The sequence below is a fragment of the Prionailurus bengalensis genome, chromosome C1 (assembly GCF_016509475.1).
Source record: "Prionailurus bengalensis isolate Pbe53 chromosome C1, Fcat_Pben_1.1_paternal_pri, whole genome shotgun sequence".
NCBI lineage: Eukaryota > Metazoa > Chordata > Mammalia > Carnivora > Felidae > Prionailurus > Prionailurus bengalensis.
In genome coordinates, this window is record NC_057345.1 from 18500537 (window position 1) to 18527711 (window position 27175).

General features: G+C 58.0%; 1 protein-coding gene across 1 annotated transcript in view; it reads right to left on the bottom strand.

The window, feature by feature from the left end:
* Positions 1 to 5054: 5054 nt before the first annotated feature.
* RUNX3 (RUNX family transcription factor 3) overlaps positions 5055 to 27175 on the bottom strand; it is a 28339-nt gene continuing 6218 nt past the window's right edge. Inside the window, exons 3-5 of the mRNA XM_043574084.1 lie at positions 23720 to 23824; positions 12774 to 12932; positions 5055 to 8117 (exon numbers count right to left, since the gene is read on the bottom strand). Coding sequence (XP_043430019.1) covers positions 7594 to 8117; positions 12774 to 12932; positions 23720 to 23824 — 788 coding nt within the window. The 3' untranslated portion in view covers positions 5055 to 7593. The remainder of the gene's footprint in view (positions 8118 to 12773; positions 12933 to 23719; positions 23825 to 27175) is intronic.

Below are 27175 nucleotides of genomic sequence, written 5' to 3' on the forward strand. Positions count from 1 at the left end.
AGGGAATTCTGTCCTTGTTCCTCAATTTTCTCATCCATAAAATGGGGATAGTGATAGTACACACCTCAACAAGCTGAGTTAAAAATGGCAAAATATTTACGATATTGCCTGGCAGGGAGTATGGGCTGTTACTGTTGTTATCATTATTATTTCAAAGATAGAGGTACAGAGAAGGCACCAAACCCAGCATGGGGCTATCAAGGAAGGCTCCCTGGAAGAGGTGATGCCTCAGCTGATGTCAAATGAGGTGGTCCAAACTCAATCTTGAACTCCTTTGCTTGGATATGTATCAAGGTCTAGAAGTTTAATATATGATACCCCTAACAAATGTGCTCATTTTAGAGAACTTGGAAAACACTGAAAAACGTAAAAAATGTAAAATAGCTATAATTCTATCCTTCCAGTGATTTCATTCTAGATTACTTCTTTTTTTATTTTTTTATTTTATTTTTATTTATTTTATTTTTATTTTTTTGTTTTTAAATGTTTATTTATTTTTGAGAGAGAAAGAGACAGAGCACGAGAGGGGGAGGGGCAGAGAGAGAGGGAGAGACAGAATCCGAAGCAGGCTCCAGGCTCTGAGCTCTCAGCACAGAGCCTGATGCAGGGCTTGAACCCACGAACTGTGAGATCATGACTTGAGCTGAAGTCAGATGCTTAACCGACTGAGCTACCCAGGTGCCCCCTAGATTTACTTTTTAAAATGTATTTATTTGAGAGAGAGAGTGAGTGTGAGTTGGGACGGGGCAGAGAGAGAGGGTGAGAGAGAGAATTCCAAGCAGGCTCTGCCCTGTCAGCACAGAGCCCAATTTGGGGCTCGAACTCATGAGCCGTGAGATCATGACCTGAGCTGAAACCGAGAGCCAGAGATGCTTAACTGAGCCACTCAGGTGCCCCTTTTCCAGATTACTTTTATTTCTATCTTTAAAATGCACTAATTGATACACTGTACATAGTGTATACCTGGCTAGAAAAGTGTTTATTCCTAGAAAAGTATTTATGTATTTATAGAAAATAAAGTTCTGGATGGGGAACAAAACACCCTGAAATGATTAACAATGGTTATCTTTGCAGGGATAGGATTATGGGTGATTTTTCGTGTGTGTGTATGTGTGTGTAATCTGTAATATCTCCTTTTTTCCCATGACTATGTATTATTGAGTATAATTTAAAAAATTTTTAAACTGTTTATTTATTTTTGAGAGAGGGAGATAGAGAGTGTGAGCCACAGAGGGGCAGAGAGAGAAGACACAGAATCTGAAGCCGACTCCAGGCTCTGTGCTGACAGCAGAGAGCCTGACATGGGGCTCGAACTAATGAACCGTGAGATGATTACCTGAGCTGAAGTCGGATGCTTAACCGACGGAGCCACCCAGGCGCCCCGTGATTTTAAAGTTTAATATACAAAACTTGGAAACCTCAAACTCAGGGTCTTATAACTATTATACTTTTGGGCCATGGAGGAGAGTGGGGTGGCTGGGCCAGACTTTGAACCCTGAACCTTTTAGTCTGAAAGGCTACATGGTGTGGTGGTGAGGGGGTTGTCATGAGGCAGGAGGACATAAGGCTTCACTGAAAACCTGTGGGGGGAGGGTCAAGTTGAGGGCTGGGCTGTTAATGAATAGCTGGCAATACCAAGAATGATGATTGTGGACTATTATTGCAACCTTGTCTTTGGTGACTCCATCAGATGCTACGAACCCTGGGAAAGTGAGAAAAAGCTGAGGTTGGGGCACAGGGTGCCCCCTGTGACTTTAGTGCTAAAGGTGCCTTAGGAATGTGGAGCTCCTCCCCCGCCAAGGCCTTTTCCCTCCTTTGCCTGGACTGTTGCAGTAGGCTGTGAACACGTCTCTGCCCCTGTAGGCAGCCCACATTCCATGCCACCAGGGCAACGTCCCCTGGAATGTGCTGCCACGCCTTGGCTTGGCTCCCCAGGGCTGCAGAACCAAATCTGAGCCCCTCGGATTGGCCTCCGGCCCCTGTAACCCGGGCCCTCTTGTCTTGCTATCCTGTTGCCGTTACCAGACCTTCCCCGCCGCCATGGCCCTGTCCTTCAGGCCTGTGCACGTGTGGTGCCCTCTGCTTAGAAGGCCCACCTGCTGCTCCCTGCCAGGTGAATTTCCTGATCCCTCCATCTTGTCTCATCCCCACCATGTAGCCCATGGGCCACCGCACCTGTTTTCCTGTCTGTCAGCCCTAGGCCTCAAGAGCACGGCCGGGACATATCTGCCTTTTCTTGCTGTCTGGCAGCTGATGGTGTGTCGGGCTGTGGGTCTGCGCTTGGCGAATGAGCGAATGAACTCTGGCCAAGGCCTTGCAGACATCAGGCCGAGAGAACAGAGTCAGGGGTGTGTGTGGCCCAAACAGCTGCCACCCATCAGGACACCAACGAGGCCGCAACTGCTTCCAGCGGTCGGCGTGGGCACAAAGGAAGGGTGATTCCAGAAAGCTGGCTCTAGGGCTGATCCACTCCCCTGCGCCTGAAGCCCTGAGCCCCTCCAGGCCGGGCTCAGGACAGGCTTTCTCTGCCGGTGAATATAAATATGGGAAACGGCACGAGTTTAGCGGCAAAACTAAAAATAGGAAGCCTGGAATCCGGCCCCCCAGGCTCCTGTAGCCGCCGGACCACACAGGTGTGCATGCGGATGTTGGGGGGTGCAGCCCCTCCCCCTGCCAGCTCCCCAGCCCTCGTGGGGAGGAATGGGGGGCACTCTGGGTTTCCACGAGGAACAGTTCATTCTTTCACGCTAGCCGCCCCCACCCCCGTTTGTCTGACAGCTCATTTCATTTACGGCCCCCAAATGAACCAACCCACTGAGGTCCCATTCCTTGCTCACGTGGCAAAGCGGGCGGGTGTCCGGTGTGGCTGGGAGCTGGCCCCTGGGCCACGCTGGGGTCTGCGTCCAGCCCCGCCCATCCCCAGAATACCCGTGATGGCCCCACAGCTGTCTCCTCAGACCTCAGGCACACGTCACCATTCTCCGGCCCCGTAAAACCCTGCCAGGACGTCCACCTCTCAGAAGAAAGGCCAAAGCCATCCCCATGGCCAGAATCCCAGCAGTTGCAGGACTGTTCTGAGGTGGGCGGTCGGTGCTCTGTCTGGGGGCCACGTCAGCCCTCGGGAGATGCCAAGCACAGCCCCGTGCCCACGAGGTCACCTCCGAGGCCTGCTCTCAGCCCATCGCCAGGCCCGCGGCAGGCTGTGGGGTGGCCGTGGGGCTGGTGAGACTGTAGGCACCGTGCAGCCCAGAACGACTCCTGGAGCCTCTAAAAGGGAATCCTGGAGGCCAAGGGTGTCCCAGACCCTGGGACAAAATGGCCTCCTCCAGTTGGACAGGCCACTTCACGTTCTAAGCTCCTGATGGTGCCTCAGGGGAGGTGGGGGCGCCTGACCGGGGCTCCAGGATGCTGGGGTTGCCGAACTAGGTTTGTCAACCTTTCCTTCAAGCTGTGTAAACCCCTGTCCCAAAGCAGGGCCTTTGGGGATCATGGGACCTGTGATTCCACTGTGCACTCGACACAGTGTGTGCTCAGGTACTCTTTGAATTAAAAAAAGGAAGCTCAGAGGGGGGACAGGGACCTCCCACTGCCACATAGCTGAAGGGGGTAGGTAAGCAAATCCTTCTTCCCACGAAGACATTTCCCAGGCCCTTCTGAAGATGAACCTTCCACGGGTAGGAAGCTCCTTGGAGCAAGGACCCTGAGGGGACCGTCGGTGAGACCCATCTGCTGCCACCTGCAGGCCACTGTGGTTACTGCAGCGCTTCCCACACAGCCCTCAAACCCTGGGACCCCTGGGGGGGGGGACAGGAGGGTTAAGTCCAGGACTTCTTCCTGCCTCAGTTTCCCACCTGGGTGCACTGGTCTGTGCCTGCTGGGTGAAGGTGTGGAGCTTTGCATCAGGGGCTCTGGAGGCCACAGCTCCTCTCCCATCAGCTGTGGCCCCAGTGTGGCTGGTGGGGAGGGGCTTGAACTGTGGTCCCCTCATAATCTCCATCCTTCCCTACAAAGTGACCCAAACAAGCGCATCTATGGAAGCAGAGCCTTGGCCTGTAGACGCTGCTTCAGGCCCAGCCCTGCTCATCCCGGGCAGACGCCGCTGGGAGCACGCTCACAGAGAAATTCTGCAGCGGTGGCTGGGGCTGCTGGGGGACGACCTGCCACCCCCTGGAGCCCAGGGGGTGCTGCAGGGCAGGGCGCTGGGATCAAGGCTTTAGGCCGAGGAAATGGAAACTTCCTGTCGGGTGTTGGGTTTCAGGCAGACCGACCTAACGGAACGGGGGGGGGGGGGGGGGGGGGGAGGGGGGCGGGCAAAGCCTTGGGATTAGTTTTGAAGTATTTCCATTAGAAAATCGGGTCGGTTTGATGAAAATTCCCCTCCACAAGTCCCGCCTGGACGGGCACAGTGGGCCAGGCCCTTTTGCCGGCAGGGACCAAGTCAGGTCCGCGTGCAGTCACGCCCACAGCCCCCGTCGCCAGCCACAAACAACTCTGGGGAGACGTGGAGCCGGTGACACCCCCTCTTTGCACCTTAGTTGTGCCATCTGCAAACCGGGGGAGCTGATGCAGCTGCCTGCTCTGTAGTTGTGATTGCGGCTAAACTGCCCCCGTTCCAGCAAACACAGGTCCCAGCGCGGGCTCTCACTGAGGCTGTTTTACCTCCTCCTCCCCCCTCCCCGCCCCTGCCCCACTCTGGGGAGCGAGAGCCACATGGGGTACACTGCTTCTACTTGTGAAAAGTCACAGGCCACTTGTGAAGGGGGGAGAGGTGGTGGCATCTCAAAGGCCTGATGTCCCTCTGGGGTGCCAGCCACGCCAGGAAGGGGCCTCACCAGCTGCACTTGCCCAGGGTGGTCTCTGTGGTCATTACTGATGGAGCTGGATGCAGGGAGGCCAAGGCGCTGGGTGCGGGGGCGGGGGGGGGGTGGTCTCCAAGGCAGGGGGTTTAGCCCTATTCCTGTCCCCAGGCCCCGCCCTGTTCCTCCTTGGCCATGGTGGGAGGTCCCCCCACCCCCGGCCCCCGTACACGCAGCCCTAGAAGTCTGGCATTGGGATCCTTCAACACGTCTCCGAGTTATATTATGGTAACAAATCAGTCAAAATTCCATTTTACAGTTAAATAGTACAGAAGACAGACAGTTTACTGTACAAGCAAGTTGTGCATTGAAAACAAACACATCAAGCAAATTATAGTGCAAAGCAGTTTCCACCCCTCCCCACCCTCTTCCCGGCTCTGGGACGGATTTACTGAAGATAGGTGTGTGGCAGGTACTAACACCTCGACGTGACAATATGTCACAAAGGATCTGTACCCGCCACCAACAGGCTTACAGTAACGTGGTATCACAACCCCTCGGTTTCCTTGTGCTTTCTCAATCAGTGTGTTTGCCTAATACAACTTTAAAGCAGCCTCGTAAAGAAGGACCCATTTTTAGCAGCCCCTGCTCTCTGTACCCACTATGGGCCTTAGAATCAGACTCCGCATGGCTATCATCACTTTTAGTCAGGGGGCGGATCAATTTATTTCCTGTCTCTGCCCCTAGCAGGGCTTGGCTATCAGGAAGGGCTAGTAATCCAGAGTGGGGCTACAAAGTGCTGGGCGCTGGGAACCCAAGGGTGCCTCCCCCCGCGGGCCTGGGGGCCGGTCTGTAACCACAGAGGACAGGAGTGAGCAAGGTCCAAGGGTGATGGGTCTGTAGCTGCTTCCTGAGAAGGGGTGGAGAGCCCCCCTGGGTGTAGGGAGTCAGCAGGACACCCCCCGCAGCCATCGTCAAGAGATGGAGACTGCTTTTTCCAGTGAGGACAGGACGAAAGAAACTGCAGCAGGGGAGGTCTGAGTAAGGTTACCAGGAGGACTTCCTAACTTGCCGGAGTGTGTATCCGGTGTGCATCATCTGGCTGCTGTTACAGGTCGGGGGCGGTACGGCAGGCCGAGAGCTATTACAGAGACGACAGCTAAGGAGGGGAGATTGTCACATCCACAGAGGATGTGGCTGAAACTGATGAGAAACCACACGCCGTCTAGCCCTTAAGGGTTTTCTTGTCCTTTTCCATTTACGCCTTTTTAGAATTAAACTCAGACATGAGACTCTATGCAGCCTGAACCCCGAGGCTTCCCCATTTGCAAGCTAAAGGGGCGATACTTCACCTCTGAGCCCAGGGGGTGCTGAGCTGAGGCTGCTGGGCCCTTTATGGCTCTTCTGTTCCGCCATCACGCGGCCACGGCTCTCCACCCCTACAAATGTCTACGAGCCACGGATGTGAATTCCAGCATCACCTGGGTTTCCCTCTGGTCCCCACCAACGTGGGCCTTTGGTGGAAGTCGGTGGGACGCTTGCTGGAGGAGCATGGCCTCTGGGGGAGGTATGGAGGGCTGTTAACAGTTCCACACTCTCAGAAGGCAGAGGGGATGTTGTTCACTACGATAGGGCTTTACCTGTGACAGTGTGTCTGAAAACATTCGAGGCTTCTTTTTCTAAAATCAGCTTTCAAAACTGGTTTTTGTTCCAGACCGCTTTTGGAGCACAGACTAGTTAAAGATGGAGAGCTGTCAGAGGCTCTGGCTGGGCCTGCCCACCAGGTTGGGGGTTGGGGGCGCACAGCTTGGCCGGACCTACGTGGGACAGGACGCTGAAATCCGGCCCCACGACCTCTCACCCAATGTCTTCTGCTAGGACCTTTCTGGTCCCTGTGCTCTCTCCAAAAATGGCAATTTCGAGACCAGCCTAGAGGGAAGGGGGGATCCCTGGCCCTCCACCAAGAGAACAGAGGGTGAATGCCTTGGGCTGGTAAAGTGCATGGAGGACCTGCCTGCAGGTGTCTTTCCTGGTTTTAGGGACCTGCTGCCATTGGCTAGTCTACTCTGGGGCCTGGGACCCACAGACAGCTGGGGCGGCGGGGGGCGGCTCTGGGCTGCTGGGAACTGTAGGGAAGCAGAGCTGGGTGGGGAGCTGGCTCGGGGGTCTTATCATCTCATCTCTGCCAGCGATTTCCTGGGCCGCTCGGTGGGTCCCTTCCCCATGTATACGACGAGGAGAAACCCTCTGAGGGGTGGGGAGGCCTTCCAATTCTGACTCAGTTTGTATGAACGTGGAGGGAGGGCTGGGCCCGTGGGGTGGGGGTGGGGGTCTCTGAGGAAGGTGGGGTGGGGCGGGGAGGTCTTTCCAGGGCCCCGTGGGTAAGAGGCCAAGCCATGCGGGCAAACGTCACCTCTGTCTGGAACAGAGATGGTCTCCGCCCCAGGGGACCTGGGCCCTGTGACAGCACCGGGCGTAGCTGGGGACAGCTAGGTCATTCCGGGGGAGGCGGCAGGAGACTTTCCCCACGTGGGGTGAGATGATGAGGATCTGGGCCGGGGGCAGTGACCTGAGGGAGGTCCCCGCCTGTCTGTACAACGACGTGGCTGGACTAGATGCTCTCGGAGCCACCTGCCGGCTCTGGAGCCCAGGATTCGCGGACCCCGGGCCCGTGACCGGCCCGGAGCGTTAAGTCTCAATTCCCGTCCGGGGCCTCAGAGCTGCGCCGGCCACTTGTCGGGAAGGTTCGTGGGGCCCCTGCCTCCGCTGGGAGCAGCGGGCTCTGACCCCGGGCCGGTCAGTAGGGCCGCCACACGGCCTCGTCCACGCGGCCCGGCGTGCTCAGGGCGGTGGGGGAGTTGCTGTGGCTGCCGTCCGCCTCCACGCTGTCGCTCTGGCCGCCCAGGCTGGGGTTCATGAGGTTGCCGGCGGCGACGGAGGCGCCGCTGGGGCAGGAGGCCAGCATGCGGGTGGGGGAGCGGTCGCCCCCGCTGCCGGCCACCATGGAGAACTGGTAGGAGCCCGAGGACGCGCCGTAGTAGAGGTGGTAGGGGGACGGGTTGGCCTGGAAAGGCCCGCTCTGGTTCTGCGGGGCCCCCGGGTAGGGCGGCGGGAGGTAGGTGTGGTGGAAGCGGCTGGTGGCCGGCACGCTGGCCACGCTGAGGCTGCCCGAGGGCGTGGCGCTGTAGGGGAAGGCGGCCGACATGGCCCCCGGGTAATGCATCCTGGGGTCGGGGAAGCGGCTCTCGGTGAAGGTCTGCAGCGCCGGGAAGGAGCGGTCGAACTGGCGGGGGTCGGAGAAGGGGTTCAGGTCCGAGGTGCCTGGGGGACAGCAAGGGGGACAGTCAGTCGCAGCCCGACACCACCCCAGAGGCTTCCGGCGCCCGGGCCCTTCGCGGAGCCCCTGCTTCTAGATCTGCCTCTGCTCTCACTGCCCTGGGCTGCTCGGGGGCCGGAGCCTGCCTGACTCCGAGGCCGGCCCCAGCGGGGAGGCGGGCGCGAGCAGGTGCCCGGGCCACAGGCGGCCCCGGGGGCCTCCCTGGGCGGGCGGAGAGCGGGGAGGGCTTTTCTTTCTCCTCACGGAGTCCTCTTCACAGCCCAGCTGCAGAGGCCTGCCGAGGGGGTGAAGGTGGCCCCCACCTGGGGAAGCGGCTTCTGCCTTCCTCCCTCCCTGTCAATAGCTGGTAAGACCGTGGGTGTGCAGACAGTCTCCAATGACGCTCTGAGCTTGGGAGCTGGGGCTTGCTTTTACAGATAAGGAAACTGAGGCAGAGAGAGAGAGAGAGAGAGAGAGATTGATTTTCCTGACGTGGCGCAGAAAGGACTAGAACTCATCGCGAGGCCGCTGCTTCCCGCTCTCTGCTGCTGGGTGTGCGAACCTCTCCTGCCCAGGTGGGGCTGGTTAGCTTACCTGAGCTCCCACCGGTGTGTGTGTGTGTGGGGGGAGTGTGTGTGGGGGGGAGGGGCGGGGCTGGGTCCCCAGCAGCTGTCTGTCCCCCACCCTCACATCCCTCACCCCGGGCCTGTGTCTGCGGGGCTGTCCTGTAGGCCGGAGCGGACTGAAGGCCAGACAATGATGAGAGGCCACCCTCCCTGCCTCAGCAGCAAAGCGAGATGGCAGCCAGAGGGGCTTAGCGGCCTGGACCCTGCCTTAACCTGAAGAGACCCAGAGTCCAGCCCAGGCACTGCGCTAGCTCCCCCGAGGATGGCTCCCCGCTAGACTCCGAGACAAGGGCATCTCAGCCTCTGCCCCCTACTCTTATAGTCACAGACCCGCCAAACCTCAGCATTCAAAGGGGCTTCAGGACGGAGTCTAACCCCTTCAGTAGGAAAACTCAGGCTCAGAGAGGGTGAGGCACTTGCCCAAGGGTCACACAGCACATCAGACCTGGCACAGAATCCTAGAGTTCGGGTTCTGAGCCCTGACAGGTGTCTGATAGGCAGGCAGCTGTCCCATCTCTGAGGCAGCACAGCACCTGTCCTGGGTCTGACACTTAGTAGCTGTGTGTCCTTGGGCAGGACACTTAACTTCCCTGTGCATCAGTCTTCCTACATGAAAAATAGAGACAAAAATAGCTCCTGGAGTTAATGCACGTAAAGTGCACAGACCGGACGCAGAGCAGAGGCCCAAGGAGGGTTGCTGCAGTAGCTGTGACCCTCTGTGGCTCCGAGTACCCAGGAGATCTGGCCACTCCAGGGGCTGCAGAGATAAGGCCCTCCCCCTGGTCCTTCCTTGTACCCTGGCCGAGGGGGTAACTCTGGACAGCAGCAGAGAGGCGGGTGAGCCCCTGGCAGTGGTCCTGAGGGCAAGCCTGTCTGGTCCCCACCCCTCTATGCCACCCACCAACTAGGACTCAGGAGGAGACCAGTCGCTGTCACCCGGCCAGCTCTAGGCGGGCACTGCCTGCTCTGAGGACGGAGAGCTGTGGGTACCCTCGCGCCTCTTGATTCCCCAGATCTGCCCGACATGCCGTGTGATGTCAGGTGAGGCCCGTAACTTCTCAGGGCTTTGGGGTCTTCCTGACTCCACTGGGGAGAGCTGCCTTAGCAGCGGGCTCTAGTTCTGGTCCTGGCTGTGAATCAGAAGGGAACAATGCTCCCAGGCTCGAGGTGGGTGGATGTGGGGACAAGGGTCCGGATGACTGCAGCCTTCTGGAACATTCTAACAGGTCCCTTGGCTGGTCAGTGCTGCCTTGAAATGTAAGGGGCCAGAGGTGCCTGGGTCCCCACCCTCGTCCCAGAATGCCAGTGCAGAAGGCCCTGTCGGCAGTGCCTGGCACCCTGAGCAGAGCCAAGTGTGGGGTTGACAACTGGACTCTGAGCCCAGGAAGTGAGTGGTGCCCACCGGATGGGAGCCGCATTCTCCAAACAAAGGAAACCCGAGCAGGGGCCCCAGGATGTGACAGTAGGGCTGCAGCCCAGGACACACAAGGCTGTGCAAGGTGGCCCCGGGTCCGGTGCGTGTGGCCTGTGGAGACCACGTGGCCCTCGGAGTTGCCTGGCCTGCCACTGTCCTCTCCTGCCTCCCTCCCGGAGTGGTGGGGGAAGCGTCTGCCCTCAGCACCCCTGTGGCTGCTGCCCCCCCCCCCCGCCACCCCCAGCCCAGTAGCCCCAGGAAACCGGAGCTGGCCAGCTGTGGAGCAGCCAATCCCAACACTGGAAGGAAATGTTTATTTTCTTCTCCAAATTGCCCCAGCTGCTGCATGGTGGCTGAATGAGCCCTTTGAGCTGTGAGAAGCCCCCACTGTGGGCCCACAGCTGAGGGGGCCGGGGGCTGGGGTATGGAGGGCTGGGGGCCTCGGCACTGCTTGCTAGTGACCAAAGCCAGGGGGGTCAAAGGGCACAAGGGGCATCAAGAGAAGCGGTTGGCAGGGGGGGTCCTGAAAATGATCCCAGGATAGATTCTGAAGGCAGAGGCTCATCCCACCAGAGGGGGAACACCAATGAAGGGGCCCCAAATCTAGCCCTGCTGACACCCCTCTGCGGCCGGTACTTTCTTCCTCCCCCATTACAGATGAGAATACCGAGGTTCAGAGAGGTGAAGGACTCTGCCTAAGATCACGACCGAAGCCTGGCACAGCCCCTAGCCAGGTCCACCTGACTGCAAAGTTCATGCTCCTTTCCTGGTCCCGGTCATCAAGGGCCCTTCCTTCCACTCCAGAGAGGACAAGCCCGTGGATGGGGAGAGCTGGCTGGGGCAGACGGCCACAAAAGGCTGCTGTGGATGATTAGGGAGGGGCTGGGGGCCCTGCTTCAGGATGCAGAAGGGGAAGGACCGGGTCAGCCCTGCCCTCAGAGTGCAGGCAGGGGTTCTGGCCTGGCCCTCAGGCTCCTGTAGCCACATCCACACAACTGTGGCAGCGCGGAGGGAGGCTTTCCTTCCACAGGAGCTGCTGGACAGGAAGCCACTGTTTACTCTCACCTTCTAGATTCCGGGGCTCCCTGGGCCCCAGCTCTGCCTGTAGCAGGGAAAGGCCTAGAGTGTTAGGCTACTGTACCTTGACAAGTGCTGGCCTATGGGAAATGGAAGCAAGCACAGCTTTGGGCACGGGTGGGCCATGAGCCCAGGGAGCAGAGTACCTCCCACTGGTTCTTGAGGTCAGACCCTTGTGCGGCAGCCCCCTGGGCTCAAGAACTACTGAGTGTCTCAAAACTCACCAGCCCATGGGTCTTTCCCCACCCTGGGGGCTCAGTAGGGCCAAGAGTGGAAGCTTCCCACACCAGAATAGAAGGGACCATCTCTTCACCCCGAGGGACTATCGTAAGTCCCCCTGCCACTGCATCATGCCTGGCGGCAAGGTCTCTCTTAGCGGAGAGCCCCAGGAAGCCCTCATATCAGCCTGGAGCATGGAGAAGGCAGTCAGTTTGTGCCCCTACCCGGGCTCTTCCTGCTTGGGGCCCCCTTGTCTGTGCCCTCAGAAGTGCAGGAAGCTCCTGGGGGTAGGTGCAGTGGGGCCCTTGGACCTAGTCAAAGGTCCAAAGTTTTGGGCTCTGTGACCCAAGAGTGGCCCTTAATCTCTTAAGCGTCAACTCGCTCATCTGCCAGATGGGTTCTAAGCAGGCCGAGAAAGAACAGTCACCCACATCAAGCAGTAGCAGCTGGCCCTCCAGCCTCTGTGCTGCACAGCTGACCAGGGCTCTCGGCCTCTGCCTGGCCAGGGGCCAGCCTCGCATGGTCCTCTGTGCCCCGACCCGCTGGCTGAGAGGGTCCGGAGTGCAGAGTAAACACTCACCACCCAGCCACTTAATGGGCACCTGCCATGTGCCAGGCATCCTGTCTGCTCTGCAAGGCCCCATCGTGCCTGCTGCGTCCACCCAGGCAATGGGGACAGAGACACGGTCTGGGGCTTCGGCCTAGATGCCTCCCTCCTCTTCTGTTTGGAGGAACTCCCTGGGGCGGGGAGGGGGTTGGGGGAAGGGAGGGCTTTTCCCAGGGGTGCTGTGTGTTTCCGGGGCTGCCACATCACTTCGCTGTTTACGAAGGTTGTCTGAGTGCAGCCCTGGCATCTGAACATCTGACGCCCCGGGGCTGAGGCAGCCACCACTGCCCCTCTTTCAGACGACACAGCAGAGGCTCCAGCGGGGGCCACTGGGACTGGTCTGTCACAGGCTCCTTAGACAAGTCGTGCCCCAATTTTAATGGGTACACACACGGTGGGATTAATGCCCATCTCCCTCAAGGGACAGGGAGTTGCTGGAGGGCAGGGACCGTGTCTATTCATGCTGACCCCCCAGGCGCGGCACATGACCCGTGGTGGGTGTCAGTAAGCGTCTGCTGAGTGAATGAACGAAGGGCCCAGCCCAGGTCGGGGCACATCCCTAGGAAACACCTGTAGGAGCAAATGAGCACCAGCGACCTCCTCCAAAAAACAAGGCGGTGCAGCGAATGACCTTCAAATGAGCTTTCGGTCCGCAGGCGCAGGACCACGCCCCGGCCCCCCGTCCGCCTCCCCACTGCCCTTCCCGCCCGTGCCGTACCTTGGATGGGGGTCTGGGCCTGGCTGCTGAAGTGGCTGGCGGTGCTGATGGAACCGCGGGGACTGGGCGCGCTGGGCGTCACGCGCATGCGCAGTCGGTCCAGGTCCCCGAAGCGATCGGGGAACGCCTTGGTCTGGTCCTCCAGCTTCTGCCGGTGCCCTGCAGAGAATTGGGGGGGGGGGAGGGGAAGCCCATCAGCAGCTGGTTCCTGAGAATCTCAGGGGGACGGAAATGCCTCACTCTGCTTGGCGGGGGGGGGGGGGGGGGGGGGTTCTCCCTGACACCTCTGCAGGGACAATCCTCAGGTTACTGCCGACCTCTTTTCTGAGGTTCCCCAGAGACCTCGTGCACAGAGAACGGTCATTATGGGCTGCCCTGGGGCTGCCGTGATGGCCCGCCTCACCCCTACCTGCTGGAGCAGGCGTATGTGCTCTTCTACCTGGCCCGCCTCACCCCTACCTGCTGGAGTAGGCATACGTGTATCTTCTACTTGAACCTCAACAGCCCACTGTGCAGCACAAGCGTAAACTGAAGCAGCAGCCGTGTGAAACGGCTCAGGTGGGCTCCCGTGGGCGTGAGGGAGAGAGCCCCGGGGGCGGGGGGGTGCTGCCACCCTTTACCTCCCCACCCCCCCTGCAAGAATAATTGGCCCTGGCCTGGGACAGCTGGCTGCTCTAGCCCTCAGCCATCCCGAGACCCTCCCAGCACAGCCCTTGTCCTCGCCGGGCCCCAGACAGAAGGGAAAGTTCACCGGGACGTGCGGAGGAGGCATGGGGAGGGCCCGAACTCCCACCTCTGAATGGGAGCTGGGGACAGGGGACCGGGGCACCTGCCTTGGGGCATTACACGCGGAGAGACTGCTAGCATCTGCCACCACTTCTCTGCCACAGCCCACCCGGGGAAGGGCCCCAGCCTCGTCTCCTAGGCCCCAGAGGTGCGGGCAGGGCTGGGGTGGCCATGCGCCTGCCTCTGTGCAGCTGGCTGAGGGCTCCCCGCACGGCTTCTTGAATGACATCGGGTTTGTGGGGACCACCCCTCCCCTGCCACACCACATTTTCAACTATTCATTTTCCATTTCATAAGCAACACATGAATCTCTACAAAAACAAACGCACTGCAGAATTACAGATAAGGCTAATGACTCCTTCGACCCACCCTGAACCCCTCCCGAGAAATCTCCATGTGATCAGTTTGGGGGTCTTTCTTTCCAGCCTCTTTTTGGTTTCACATGCATGGAAAACACAGAGCAAGTTTCTCCCGAAAACCTCTGGAGTGGTCTCAGGCTGGTTTATCATTCTGTGACTCGCTCTTCCAGCCAGGTGGACCACCTGCCTCCTGACCTGTAAAATAGGGGGAGTAACCCAGCCCCACAGAAACGACAGAGCTCCTGCTGAACCTCGGGGGGCCTCAGCAAGTACGAGGAGGGCTGATCACTATGGCAGCAGATGTCCCTTGTTCCTGCTGGTCACAGCCCCTGGTGGCTGCCACTCGCTCAGCCAGTCCTCTAGGATGCTTAGGTCGTTTTGAAATTTTCTCCACTCTCCTTCACATGCAATGTCCCTGTCACGGCCCAGAAACATCCCTATTCACACCTCTTTGTGTCTGGGGATCTCTCCAGCACACAGACACTGGCATGGGCTGATCGGTCAGACACTAGCCGTGAGCCTGACCCCCGAGGCTGGCCTATTCCACTCCAATCAACCCTGAGGGAGGAGGCCAGGCCAGGCAGGGAGGCTAGGTTCTCTCTTTTACCAAGAGAATTGCAGCTCAGAGAGGCGAAGAGGCTTGTCTGCAGTCACACAGTGAGGAAGAGGGAACGATGTTTTGGATCTGGGACCCCTTGGAGGAGAAGCATGGGGAGGGGCTGAGGGAGAGGGAAGGCTTGCCTGAGTCCTCAGGTCTGCAGGGGCATGCCGAGTTTTCTAGATTGACAAGGAGAGAAGAAGAGGGAAGTAGGTAGGAAGTGAAACAGAACTCCTCACCATCCTTCCTGAGGCCTGGAAAATGGCATCCTGGGGGCCTGAAAAAGCATGAAATGACTGTTGACCTCCCTTGGGAAGGAGGGGACAGAGTTGGAGGCTTCAGAACAGGTTTGACTTCTGATTTTCAAAACGGGGATGCAACGGATTCTGGCACCACAGACGCCCAGGCTCCCTGCACACCCCTGCCTCGCACGGGCATCTGAGGGCTCTTGGGGAAGACCTTGGAGTCCTGGGAGCCACGGTGGGCTCGGCAAGTCACCAAGGAGCCGGGAACCCCCCTTCTCCTCCCAGGAGGCCCCAGGCCTGGAGCCCAAGGGACATTTGTCTGCCGCGGCCTCCCAGGACCTTTGGCAAGGGGGGAAATGTAGGCTGGGTAAGTTTAGCTGGAGCCAGGGCTACGGGCTCTGAGGCCTCTGGGGGCCGGCAGGCCATGAATGAGGCACTCGGGGTGGGTGGGGAGTGAGGCGGACTGGAAGAGGGAGTCCTTTGCAGGAGGGGCAGTTGTCCCCCGGTCCAGCCGACGGGCGCCCTCATGAGGGTGGACCCAGTGTTGCCAGACCCACCAGTTTGGCAGGAGAACAATAAACTTGCTTTTATGTGAAATCTCCCATGCTTTCTATGCTGGCAATTCACTCCAATACCGAGAAACAAAACAAAACAAAGAAAAGGAAAGAAACATCCCAAACCAACTCGTAGGATGTGTCCTGCTCAGGGGCTGCCAGTTTACAGCCTCCAAGTTCGAGATTTCAGCGTCCGGTTGGTTGTGTAACCTTAGCCCCTGAGGACTGCTTCATGGCTACCCCTCAGGAGGTGGTCTCGAGGGGGGTGCCGCAGGGCTCAGCCCTGATAAGCCTGGGAAGAAATGTTGTTGCCGTTGCTGCTGCGGCCACCGAAGAACCAGCAGGGTGGTGTGGACAAGCTGGAGGGCAAATGAATTCAGAACGATCTCAACAGGCAGGAAGTTGGCCGGACAGACGTGGAGACTGCAGACTGACCTGACAGCAGCTTGGGTGCGAAGATTCTGGGTGTCTTAGTCGACCACAAGCTTGAAGTGAGACAACGGGGGCTGCACAAAAACTCAGGCGATACGTCCGGCCTCCTGATGATCGCCATTGTGGAACGAAGCCCCGTTTCTGAGTCACGCGGTGTACGCGGCATTTGTGGCCCAGCGGAAGGAGGGCAGGGTTCACAGCCAGCCTGGGTTCGAGGTTGGGCCCAGCCACTTGTGCAGCTTGGTGGCCTCACTCAAGTCACACGCCCTTTCCCCCACCCCAAGCCGCAGTGTCCCCATTGTGGCCACACAAGGTCTATAGATGCCCTCCAGCTACATGGGTTACTTCTATACCCCAGCTCCTGCCAAGGGAGGGTGAGATTATCACCCCCACGTCAGAGATCAGGGCACCGAGGCCACGACGGTAAGTGTGGGACAGAAAACGGGGACAGCAGAGCCAGCACTGGCGTGCAGACCCCTGAGACCAAGTCCCTTGACGCTTTCCTTTTTGCTCCCACTGTACAGATGGGGCTACCGAGGCTTCCAGAGAAGATCTCTGCTATGTGGTCGGTTTGGGCTAGAAGTCAGGTAATCTGGCCCCGAAGCATATACTCCACCACGCGCTGTGCTGCCATCACAAAGGGCCCGCCCCCTGGAGTGTGGGAGTTCTCTTCCTTGTTGCTGGGGAACAAGGGAGGGGCAGGGGGAAGCTGAGGTGGCTCCGCGTGGCCCGGGCGCCGGAGAGTCTCAGAGCCACAGGGCCCGGCCTTCACACTTGGAGCAGAACGGAACTTCCTGTGCCCGAGGAAAGATGGGCCCACAGAATAGACCTCTTTCATTTGGCCACCCACAGTGGGAGCCGGTGATGGTGGCCGGGCGGGGGGGGGGGGGGCTTGGCCTCGCTCACTCGGTCATCTGGGGCTCAGCCCTTTCACACCGTGCCTCAGTTTCCCCTCTGCACAGCTTGCTCACCGGGGCCCCTCTAAGCTTTGAGAGTCCCTGGCTTAAGATGACCACTACCGGTGGGAGCCACCGGCCATACTCGGGCCTCCAGAAGAAAAGGAGGCAGGGTTGCTTGCTCCATGGGTCACCCACTCCCCACGCCCCCACCCCACCTCTCTCCTCTTGTTGCTGCTGTTCTTAGAGTTTCTCAAGTATGCTCTGCCTCTCACACTTCAGAGCCACAGCTCAGGCACAGCCCCCGCCAGGAATGCTCTCCTGTCCTTTGGGGCTCACCCCAAGAGCCCCTCCCTGGCAGGAAGACCCCTTGTCCCAGCACCGAGCCTCTGCAGCACCCCGTAGGCTGAGAGCAGCAGCTAGTGGTGCCGGAAATAAAAACAGCAGCCCCTGCTTGCTGAACGCTCCCTCCACTCCGGCGTCTAAGGTGTTGACATGCGTTGCCTTGTTTCACCCTGCATCTTCTCACTGTCCCCACTTTACAGGTGAGAAAACTGAGGCTCGGTGAGGGGCAGTGACATGTCTGAGGTCACACACATGGCTTGAGGCCACCTTCTCTCCCTGGAGTCCATCCTGAAAGCAAGGAGCCTGGGTTTTGACAATCATGGGCTCCAGATAACGGGTGTTAGGGCCGAGCCCAGGCCCAGGGCCCAGGGCAACTCTCTGGGGCCCAGGAGGATGGGCCTGGGAAGAAGAGGAGAGGGTCTCAGTGGACTCCACCAGGAGCCCCGCCCTGCTCTGCAGCTCAGTGCTGAGCGTCCAGCTCTCTAACCACACTTTGCTCTGACCCACCAAGTCTCTCTCCTCTGGGCCTTAACCACCACAACGGTCAAGTGGTTTTCATACTGCCTAACCCCCAAGTTGAGGATAAGTTGCAGGACAGACCCTAAGTGTTTAGAAGCAAAACACTTTGCAGGGAGGATGGGGGCCACCTGGGTAAGGTCCCACCTTGGCCCACCACACCTGTCAGCCTCCAGTAGCTGAGCTCAAGTCACTGCCGGTCCCCGCAGCATGCCTCCATTAGTGCTGTGACCCTCATTTATAGGAGGCCAAGGTCCCAGTGGCCCAGGCCTGTATGAGGCAGTTCTCACCCACTGGGGATCTTGGGCAGGTCACCTTCTCCCTCTGGGCCTCAGCTGTCTCATCTGTAAAATGGAGATCACACTGGAACTCCGAAGGGTGTGGACAGGCTGCAGGAATTAAACAGGCGGTCCGGCCTAGGCCCTCAAGGAAGGCGTTCTGGGCGCCATAGTTCTTCCTTAACGTGTCTACACGGTAGGCACGCCCAGCCTCGCAGGTGTAGGGGAAGGGCCAGAAGCGGGGGAAAGGAATACTGCGGCCCAGCCACGCTGAGTGATTCACCCAGGGTCACACGGTGCTGGAGGAAGAGAACGAGGGCTGGATTCTGGGCTGGGGGCTCCCTTCCCACCAGTCCCTAGGCATCCTTCATCACCACCAGCTGGGCCGGCACGGGGTCCCTGCACCTGCCAAGTACCTGGCGCTTCTTGGGGACCGTCAGGGCCATCCCCCTGCCTTCGTGCTGCCCCAACACAAGTCCCCGTGATGAGAGCGGCAACCACTTTTGCAGGCACCTACGAGGGGCCAAGCACCGTGCCAGGTGAGCCATGCGTATCGTTTACAAGGGCCATAACCCTCTGAGGGGCTGCTACCATCACCCCCATTTTACAGGTGGGAAAGTGGAGGTGCGAGGTCAAGGTCAAACCTGGACCGGTCAGCACGTTGCACGAAGCTTGGCGGCTGAGGTCTCGGCTTCCCAAGCGCTCCGAGAGAGGAGAGCTGGGCTGACTGGCGGTGAGGTCTGACTGGCAAGCGACCAGCTCGGCGCTCGGCCTCGGCTGGGTGGGAGAGGGACGGGGAGGCAGGGGACAGGGGACAGGGAGAGGCAGAGCCGGGCACAGGAAGAGCGGCGGCTGCCGGGAACAATGTGGGCCCCAATTACGGGGCCCTTCACCCATCCGAAGCCACTCAGCTGCCTCCTCGGCTGCCTGGCCCGGCTCTGGTGCGGTCACAGCCCAGACACAGCAGCCACTGTCCGCCCAGCTGCGGGGTGGGGCCCCCGGGCCCCAGGCCCGCTCTGTGGCCTGTCAGGAGATTTACACCCGACTCTTAACAACCGCGGGGAATCGCAGGCGGGTGCTGGGCCCCGGGTGGTCTGCCTTGAATCGGCCCCCTGTGAGCAGATGAAAGCCGGTCGGTGGCTGGGCTGGGAAACCGGCTGGCCGGGGGCCAGCGGGCAGGGAGGCAAGCGGCTCCCTCCCAGGGCCGCAACTGGGGCTTCCAGCGGCCTGGGGTTGATTAGGGGAGCCCGGGAGGTCTGAGGTTAACCCCTTCCCTCCTGCTGGGTGCACTCCCCTGGGGACCTAGGGGGTCCTGGGAGTACGGGCCTCTCCTCAGAGGAGTTGCCTCTCCTCAGCCCAGGCCTCCCTCTACCTCCCCACACCCGGAGCGGAGACCGAAATTGTGGCAACTCTAGGACCCTGGAAGGCCCCGCTATGGGCTGAGGGTCACGCTTCCTGCCCGTGCCATCCGGAGCCTGTTTGCTTACTTCCTTCAGGCCTCTCTGGTCAAATGCCACCTCCTCAAGAGGCTTCCCCGGTATCCCCTCCCTGCCCACATCCCATCCCTGTGCGCTCTACCCCTCCCCCCAGCTTTGTTTTTCCCCATAAGACTTCTCACAACCTGAGATTAAGTCGACTAATCATTTAGGTACTTCATTTATTCAACACATATTTACTGAGCACCTACTAAGCGCTCATGTCTGTATTCCAGGGTCTATGCCCGCACGTCACAAAGCAGAGGAAAGAACTTCTGCCCCACGGAGCGTATGTAATAGTGAGCGGAGATGGGAAATAAATGACATAAATGAGTGAACTCTACTGCATCTTGGAAGGTGATCAGGGTTCTAGGTAAAAATCAAAGCTGGTAAGGGGTGGGTGCGTGTGCGTGATCTGAAACAGCATGACGGTGGTGGGGGTCTCACTGAGAAGTTTGAGTAAAGCCTTCATTCAGGGTGGGAAAGTACAAGCCGCGCATCTGGGGGTGTCTGTGTTTCAGAGAGAGAGAACAGCAGTGCAAAGGCCCTGAGGCAGGGATGTGGCCGCCCAGTTTGAAGACCAGCCAGGAGGCCAGGGTGGCCAGAGTGGGGTGAGCAAGGAGGATGTCAGAGAGGAAGTCAGGGGGTAACGAGCACAGATCACGTGGGGTGCTGTGGCCACAGGGACAATAGAACTATTTATACCATCTTTCCCCACCTCTAATGTAGAAGACCCAAGTGGGACGGAGCCTGTCTATTGGGCTCACTGTGGCATTCCCAGTTTCTAGAACAGTGCCAGACACATGAAAGGTGCCCAGGAAAATAGCTGTTGAAATCATCCCATGTACATTTTTGGGAAGAAAGGGCCCACAGGCAAGATGCTCGAACTGTCCCCCTTTGCCTCCAGCCGGATTAAAAACTTGGGTCCTACCCTTTCAGGTGCCAGCACCTGCTAAACCCGGAAGATGGGGTGAGTGGTTCCATGCCAGAATCGCCAGGCACCGGACCGCCTCCTGCCTGAATCCTGGACCCTGCTCAGCCACCTGCTTTTTAACCAGCCCCCCGGTGACTATGAGGGACACCAGCATTGAGAACCTCAGAAACCAAGGCCACACAGGCAGGAAGCCACCAAGCTAGCCTTCAAACCCAGCCAGCCACCTGGCTGCGTATCGGGCACGCTCTGGAGGGCACCAGAGGGGAACGACCCAGCCACAGAACCCACAGCTGGGCCTCAGGGATCTGCAGACTCCTACTCCTTGGCTCCCGGGACCAGCCCCTACTCCCACCCCCACCCCACACAAGGCTCAACCCTCACATGGGGTTGGGAGTCACAAAGCAGGAGAAAAGCCCAGAAAGGAAATCCTGTGATAATCCGTGAGGGTTTGGGTAATTCCTGCGGGCTGTGCAGCTGCAAGCTCCTTTAACGCTCAGGACAACTCCCCAGAGCAGATGCCACTATCCTCCCCATTTTACAGATGAGGCACAGTGAGGCAGGAAGGCCCTTCCAAGTGGCCCTCACTTCCCTGAGCCCCAGACCGGAGCCCATGGGGTGCACTGAAACTCACCCTTGGGCAAGTGGCTCTGCCTCCTGGCCTGTCTCCTCCCGGGTGGTTGCAGACCTGTTACTGGGGACCTGGCACACGAGGAGTGCTTGGTGACCAGCAGCATTGATCGGGTCTCTCCCCTCTTACAGGCGGGGAAACGGAGGCCCGGAAAGGAGGAGGATTTGTCCAAGGTCACAGACAAGGCCAGGGTGGGGATGGCAGCCAGGGTGCGGGTGAGACCTGACCTGAAGGCCTGGCGGGCGGGGGCACAGGCAAGCAGGCCCTCAGGACGGGAGACCTGGAGAACTGCCTCCTCCCACAGCTGCTCTTTTCTATAAATAAGCTTCTGCAAAGATTTTGTTTGAACAAGTCTCTTTAACGAGACTTAAAGGCCTAGAGAGGGGTGCCATTTGCCTCGGGTCACACAGCCAGCCTGGCCTCGAACTCCGGCCCATCTCCCGGGCTGGCTTCTCTTTCCTTCCTCTTGCTGTCTCCCCTCCCTCCGGCCTCGGGTGCCTTGTCCTGTGCAGTCCTCTGCTGACCCCCGCCTCCCACCGCCTTCCCCTATCAGCTCACCCCCGGAAGGGCTGTCTCAGGTCTGGGGACCCCAGGAGAGAAGAGCCGGCAGGGGATTTGAACTGGGGGCTCCCAAAGGCAGGGCCACACCCCTGCCCTTATCCAGGGCCCTCAAGGCGGGGCGGGGGGGGGGGGGTGGGCAGCTCTGGGCTGAGAACGGCTGGACATGGGGGGTTTTGAGGGATTCCAGGCATTGCCGGGCCCCTGGGAACCTTCTTAGCAAGCTCTAAGACCCCCTGCCACATGCCTCTACGGACTGGGTGCTCACTGCTTTGTGGAGTGGCTCCTAAGTGCTGCATCATTGCAGTGAAGCCGACTGTGGCTCCCGTCCGTCCCGATTCTGCCCCTGGAGACAGAGTGGTGTGCCACCTGTTTGATACCCTCAGGGCCATGGCTTGGGCTGCCCCCCTGCTGCGGACCAAGAGTCACCACCCACCGATGGTGCTCGTGGTGGAAATGCACGGTGGTGGCCAGGTGCTGGGGATAACCGAACACCATGGCTCCAGTGACTCACCAGGACCCTCCCCCTGCCACAGCCAGATGCTATCCACATGCCATCACTGGTCTCTAGGCCTGTGGTGTGGGTGGTAGCACCCCACTTCCTGGAGGCGGGGGGGCTGAGGCTGAAAGAGGCCAGCAGTTTCCCCAACATCCCCAACCAGGCAGGCTGTCTTCTGCATCCTGGTGGCTTATGGCTCACAAGGGTTTCCCAGACATCACCACCTCGAGACTCTTAGGGTCACTGACTCAGTTCACAGATGACAAGACTGAGGCCCAAAAGACAACACGACTTGTCCAGGGTCATGGATCCCAAGGCCAGGGGCATGGACCCATCCACATCCAGTCCCGGCAAGAATCTGGCCAGAGCAGATGCCTGCCTTTGGGTCTGAAGACCATATGAGGGAGCTAAGGGAGGCTGGAGGAGGGGGCCCTGAGGGCCTTCAGGGAGAGTCATCCGGGGACACCAAGCCCAGCTTTAAGCCTTCCCCAAGTGGCCAGACACCGGAGTGGGCCCCGGAATTGGACAGATGGGGAGCTAGGTCAGTCTGATTCCCCAGGAGGAGGGGCTAGCCCTGGGTGGCCCTCACTGACGACACCCTGGCAGAGCCCCATCTGTTCTGAGCCTCCTAGGCTCTGGTCCCCACTCTGTCTTCCTGCCCCAAGTCCACCCAGCTTGGAATGGAAATCGACGATGACTGTCTCTGGGAAGACAGGGCCCCTCCCAGCACCAAAGGCCATGGGAGGCCCTGGCAGGTTCTCAACGTCCCCTGGCCTGGACTCTCTCCCCACTGGAACTCGGGTGACCCTTTGGCTCTGCTGTCGTAAGGATCCCAATGGACAATAAATGTGAGAGGGTTTTCTAAACTCTAGAGGGCCACGAGTAGGAAGGGAAAGGCAGGGTAGCTCCCGATACCCCACACTAAGCATGTTACAAGTTGGGGGGTGGGGTGGTCCAGAATGAGCACTCTGGTCAGGGCTCAGAAAGCAGCCAGTCCAGAAATGGCCAGCTGGCCAGCTGGTTCTCTGTTTCTTTCATTCATTCATTCATTCATTGATTCATTCATTCATTCACTCATTTAGTGAACACAGACCTCTGGCCCATTCTGTGGCAGCTGCCCCTCAAGTGCCCATAATGTAAACCTGCAAACAGCATTACCCTTCAGCAGGCAGAAGCAATTAAACACAAACTCTCTTTGATGCTAAAAGGCACACATCAGGACTCCCTGCGCATAGTAGGTGCTCAGTAAATATCTGCAGAATCAAGTTCGCATTCTTGAGTGTGGGTTTTGGGATCAGAGTGCCCAGGCTGCGTGTGACTTAAGTCACATACTGAGACCCAAAGAAAGTTTCCAAGGAGGGGATGTGGCCTCACAGCCAGACCAACTCCTGTTTTTGATGGCTCCCTCCCTCAGCCACTGGCAGAGGAAGCTGGGACAGAGTAGAGCAAACCTGGCCCGACCTCCCCCCACCCCCAACACTCACAAATACCCTATTGGAAGACTTTTCCATCTAGTTCCTTTCCCTAACAGATGCCAATCACAAATCCATACTCTCTCAGCTGGCTGTCAGTGGGCAGTCCTGGGGGGGGGCGGTCAAGCTGATTCTGCCATTACCCCTTCCTATGGTCCTTGCTGGCCTCCAGCAGTCCAGGGATAAGCACAGAGGGTTTGGGTTTATTGGCAGGCACCCGGAGTGTGCAGGGATGTAGAGCCCAGGAGTGCAGCCCCCTGACGAGAGCGTTTCAGGGGACCACTGCCATCTGTCTGACCTCGGCCGCTGCCCTTCCCCCTGCTGGACCCTCCTCCCCACTGCCCAGCGGGCTCAGTGGCTCGGGCACTTACGTCTGGGTTCCCGGGGTCCATCCACGGTCACCTTGATGGCTCGGTGGTAGGTGGCCACTTGGGTGGGGTTGGTGAACACGGTGATGGTCAGTGTGAAACTCTTCCCTGGGGGGGGGGAGTGGAGAATAAAGGCAGGAGGTTGGCACCTGGAGCTGTTAACAACACCCCGTCTCCCTCCCAGAAGGGGCAGATCTCTCTCCTTCGAACCTGGGCAGAAGACGGGGCTCTGGGTGAAGTTCCAGCTGCTGGCCTTGGCATTCGGGGCCCCAGGGGGTCTGGCACCAACTTTAACCTTCCCCCTCCCCATGCTCTGGCCACCCTGCTAATTTTCTCCCTGCTTCCTGGCTTTTGCGATTTGGGGGTGCGATTTTCACAGTGACCCTTGCGATTTGGGGGGGGGAGCACCGCACGTATAACTATAAAAATATGTATAAAAACGCACATATTTTTTCCTAAAGGTAATGAGTGATCTTTATAGAAAATTTGGGGAACACAGAAAAATCGCCCACGGTTCAACTAGCCAGGAATAAACACTATTAACATTTGGGTGTTTTCTCCTCTAATCCTTTTTTGTGTGGGTTATGTGTATTTACAGAGTTGCAATGATACCAAAATACATATTTTCATACCCTGGTTTTGTTTTCTTTCATTTAACCTCACATCATAAGCACTTTCTCATGTCGTTAAAAATCCTTCATAAACTTCATTTTTAATGGCTGCAAAATATTTCAACTCACAGAAGCCTCATCTTTTATTTATCTGTCTTACTCTCTGACGCCCCTGCTGACTTCTCACTGGTGTGTGCAGCTGGGGCTGAAAAGGGGCTGATTTGGGAGCTGCCGGCATTTCATTTGTACACGCAACTGTTATTTCCAGAACCCTGTTCTATTTTTAGACAGACATTTGGCTCCAAAGTCTCCATTCAAAATTCCTAAGAGAGGAAAAACTTTTAAAATGATAATTTTTTTTTAACCAGTTAGAATAAAATGAAAACGACCTTTCGTTTATACAAATCTTTGTCTCCATCTCTGCTTATTTCCTCAGAAAAGATTCCAAGAAGTGGTGAGTGATTTCATCGCAGTCAGAGGGTTGGGACGTATTCAGGGGCATTGATCTCTCTGGCGAGATGGTGCTCCAGAGAGTCACCGTGACCGTGACAGCTGTCAGCACGGTGCCATGGGCAGCATGGCCGCCTGTCAAGGTGGAAGGAAGATCTTACTGCCCCTGACTCCGTTTGCCTTTTGGCCACGCCCAGCGAGACTGAAAGTTTTGACACGTTCATCCTCTGTCCTAACCCGACGCCAACTATCGCCTCGATGTTCCTTTATGCTTTCCTATTGGCATTTCGGCGCCTTTGAGAGATGGCTCTGCAGTAGCCTCTGAGCGCTTTCCCCGCCCTTTGTGTGGCCATCAGTTTCTCAGCTCAGTGGCCTTTCTGTCTTGCGATTTGCTTTTTGCCTTCTGACCCCGAGCTGGTTTGCATTTCCCGTGCTTCCTCTCGCTGGTGCTTTCTCCTACTGTCTTACGTTGAGGCGGGTTTCCCCGTGTAACAAGCGAATCGAGGCTTCCCCTCGATAAACAGCCTTCTTCTCTGCCTTCTACCTCTAATTCTTTGGCTCTTCTGGGGGTATAAGTGGTGGGTGGGGTATGAGGTCAAGATTCTCCTCAAAGGGCAACCCAATTCTCCTCTCACCTTCGCTGAAGTAGGCCTCTCCTCTCCTGCCCTCTTTTCTAGTGGCATCAAAGCCCCCACACGGTCTGAGACTGGGGAGGGTGTGAGGGGAGCCTCGCTGATCCCCTAATGCCGGCCTCCTCCTTCTCTGCCCCTGAGCATCCCTATCTCTGCACCCCAGTTGCAGACCCAGGGGCTCCCTAAGGGCAGGGGCCTGTGGGCCACGGGCGGCCACCGAGGGAGGCAGCCTGAGTGGACCCCTCTGCAGCCCCTGTACTCCCGGCAACTCCCCAAGGCAGGCAGGCAGGCAGGCAGCCAGTCTTGATGTCCCCGCTTCACAGGTGGGAGAGGAGCTCTCAGGGCAGGGAACGCTGCTTAGCTGTTCTCTTTGCACGGTTGAGTCCGGTGATCCACGAAAACTCTAGCCCCCGAAACAGGAGATCCAGAGCGGAAGGAAATCAGGCTTCCAGGGCCCCGGCACGGAACCCTCGGGCTTCTGAGACACCAGGGGGTGGGTTACATTGAGGTGCGGCTCAAACTGGGGAAGAGTGGGGCCTCTCTGGAAGAATTTTCCTGAGCCAGTCCGCTGGAGGCAGGGACGGAAATGCAAACAGCGCCTTCTCCTGGACTCCAGGGTCCGCAGAAATCTAACCCCTCACGCTCGGACCACAGGGGCACTTTCCACGGTTTCTGGAGACTGGAAGTGCAGAAGGTCTAGGGAAATGCCAGGCCGCAGGCTCCCTGCCTACCCCCTCCTGGGACCTGCCTTCCCTCACTCTATGGTCACTTTTCTCCTGGACTCCTCCCCCTCCCCGACTAGCTGGGCACTTTCTGGGGGGGGGGTCCCCAGGCCTCTGCCACTTCCAATGCCTCCTTGAACTGCCGGGTGCCAGGCTGGATGGACCCCAATTATTGAAGTGTTCCTGCCACTCTCTCTGGACTCCACTGAAAAGTCACCTCCTCCGTGAGGCCCCCTCTGGTCACTTTATCAAAAGCAGGCATCTTAAACCTGGCTTCTGAGGCTCCTTCTCAGAATTAAGTGGGCCCGTGAGCAGGGACAGGAAAACAAAAAATGACAATTGGATTGTCCCTAACCTCTGGCTGCAATTTAGCATCTCCCTCAAGTATGACCGTCGGCAGCAAACCACAGAGGTATTACAGAAGTTCCTGTGACCTTGTCACCAACAGACGTCACAGGTATTTACATATCACATTACTGACGTTGCAAATTTCTCTAAATATCTTTTGTGCTCGTCACGACCTCAGAATCGTGGTCATCATCAGACCCATTGCTACATCTTCCCATTTAATACGCTAACAAAGCAGCACATTTATCCCAATTTTAAAAGACATTTTGCTAACTATGTTTTATTGTCATTGGTTTCCATTGTAATCCTTTGTGTTTTATTTGATTCGGTAACACATTATTCTGAAACTGTCAGGCGGGCCATAGGGTAAAAAAAAAAAAAAAAAAAAAAGGAAAAAAAAAAAGGTTAAAGACCTCAATCTGAAGCATCAGAGACCCTCTCGCTCCCACCCTACCTTGGGAGGGAGCTGCTTGTCCCTTGTTCACTGCTGCGTCCCCAGCCCCAAGCACAGCATCTGGCCCAATAGGAGATGCTCAGTAGATGTTGGTTAAATAAATTAAGGGAGAGACGACCGTTCCCATTTTGCAGATGAGAAAACTGAGGCTGACGGAGGGGCAACGAGTCATCCACGTCACACAGTATTTGGGCAGGGCCCAAAAGGTTAGAATGTGCTGGGGCCTGTGCCCCCACCGCATA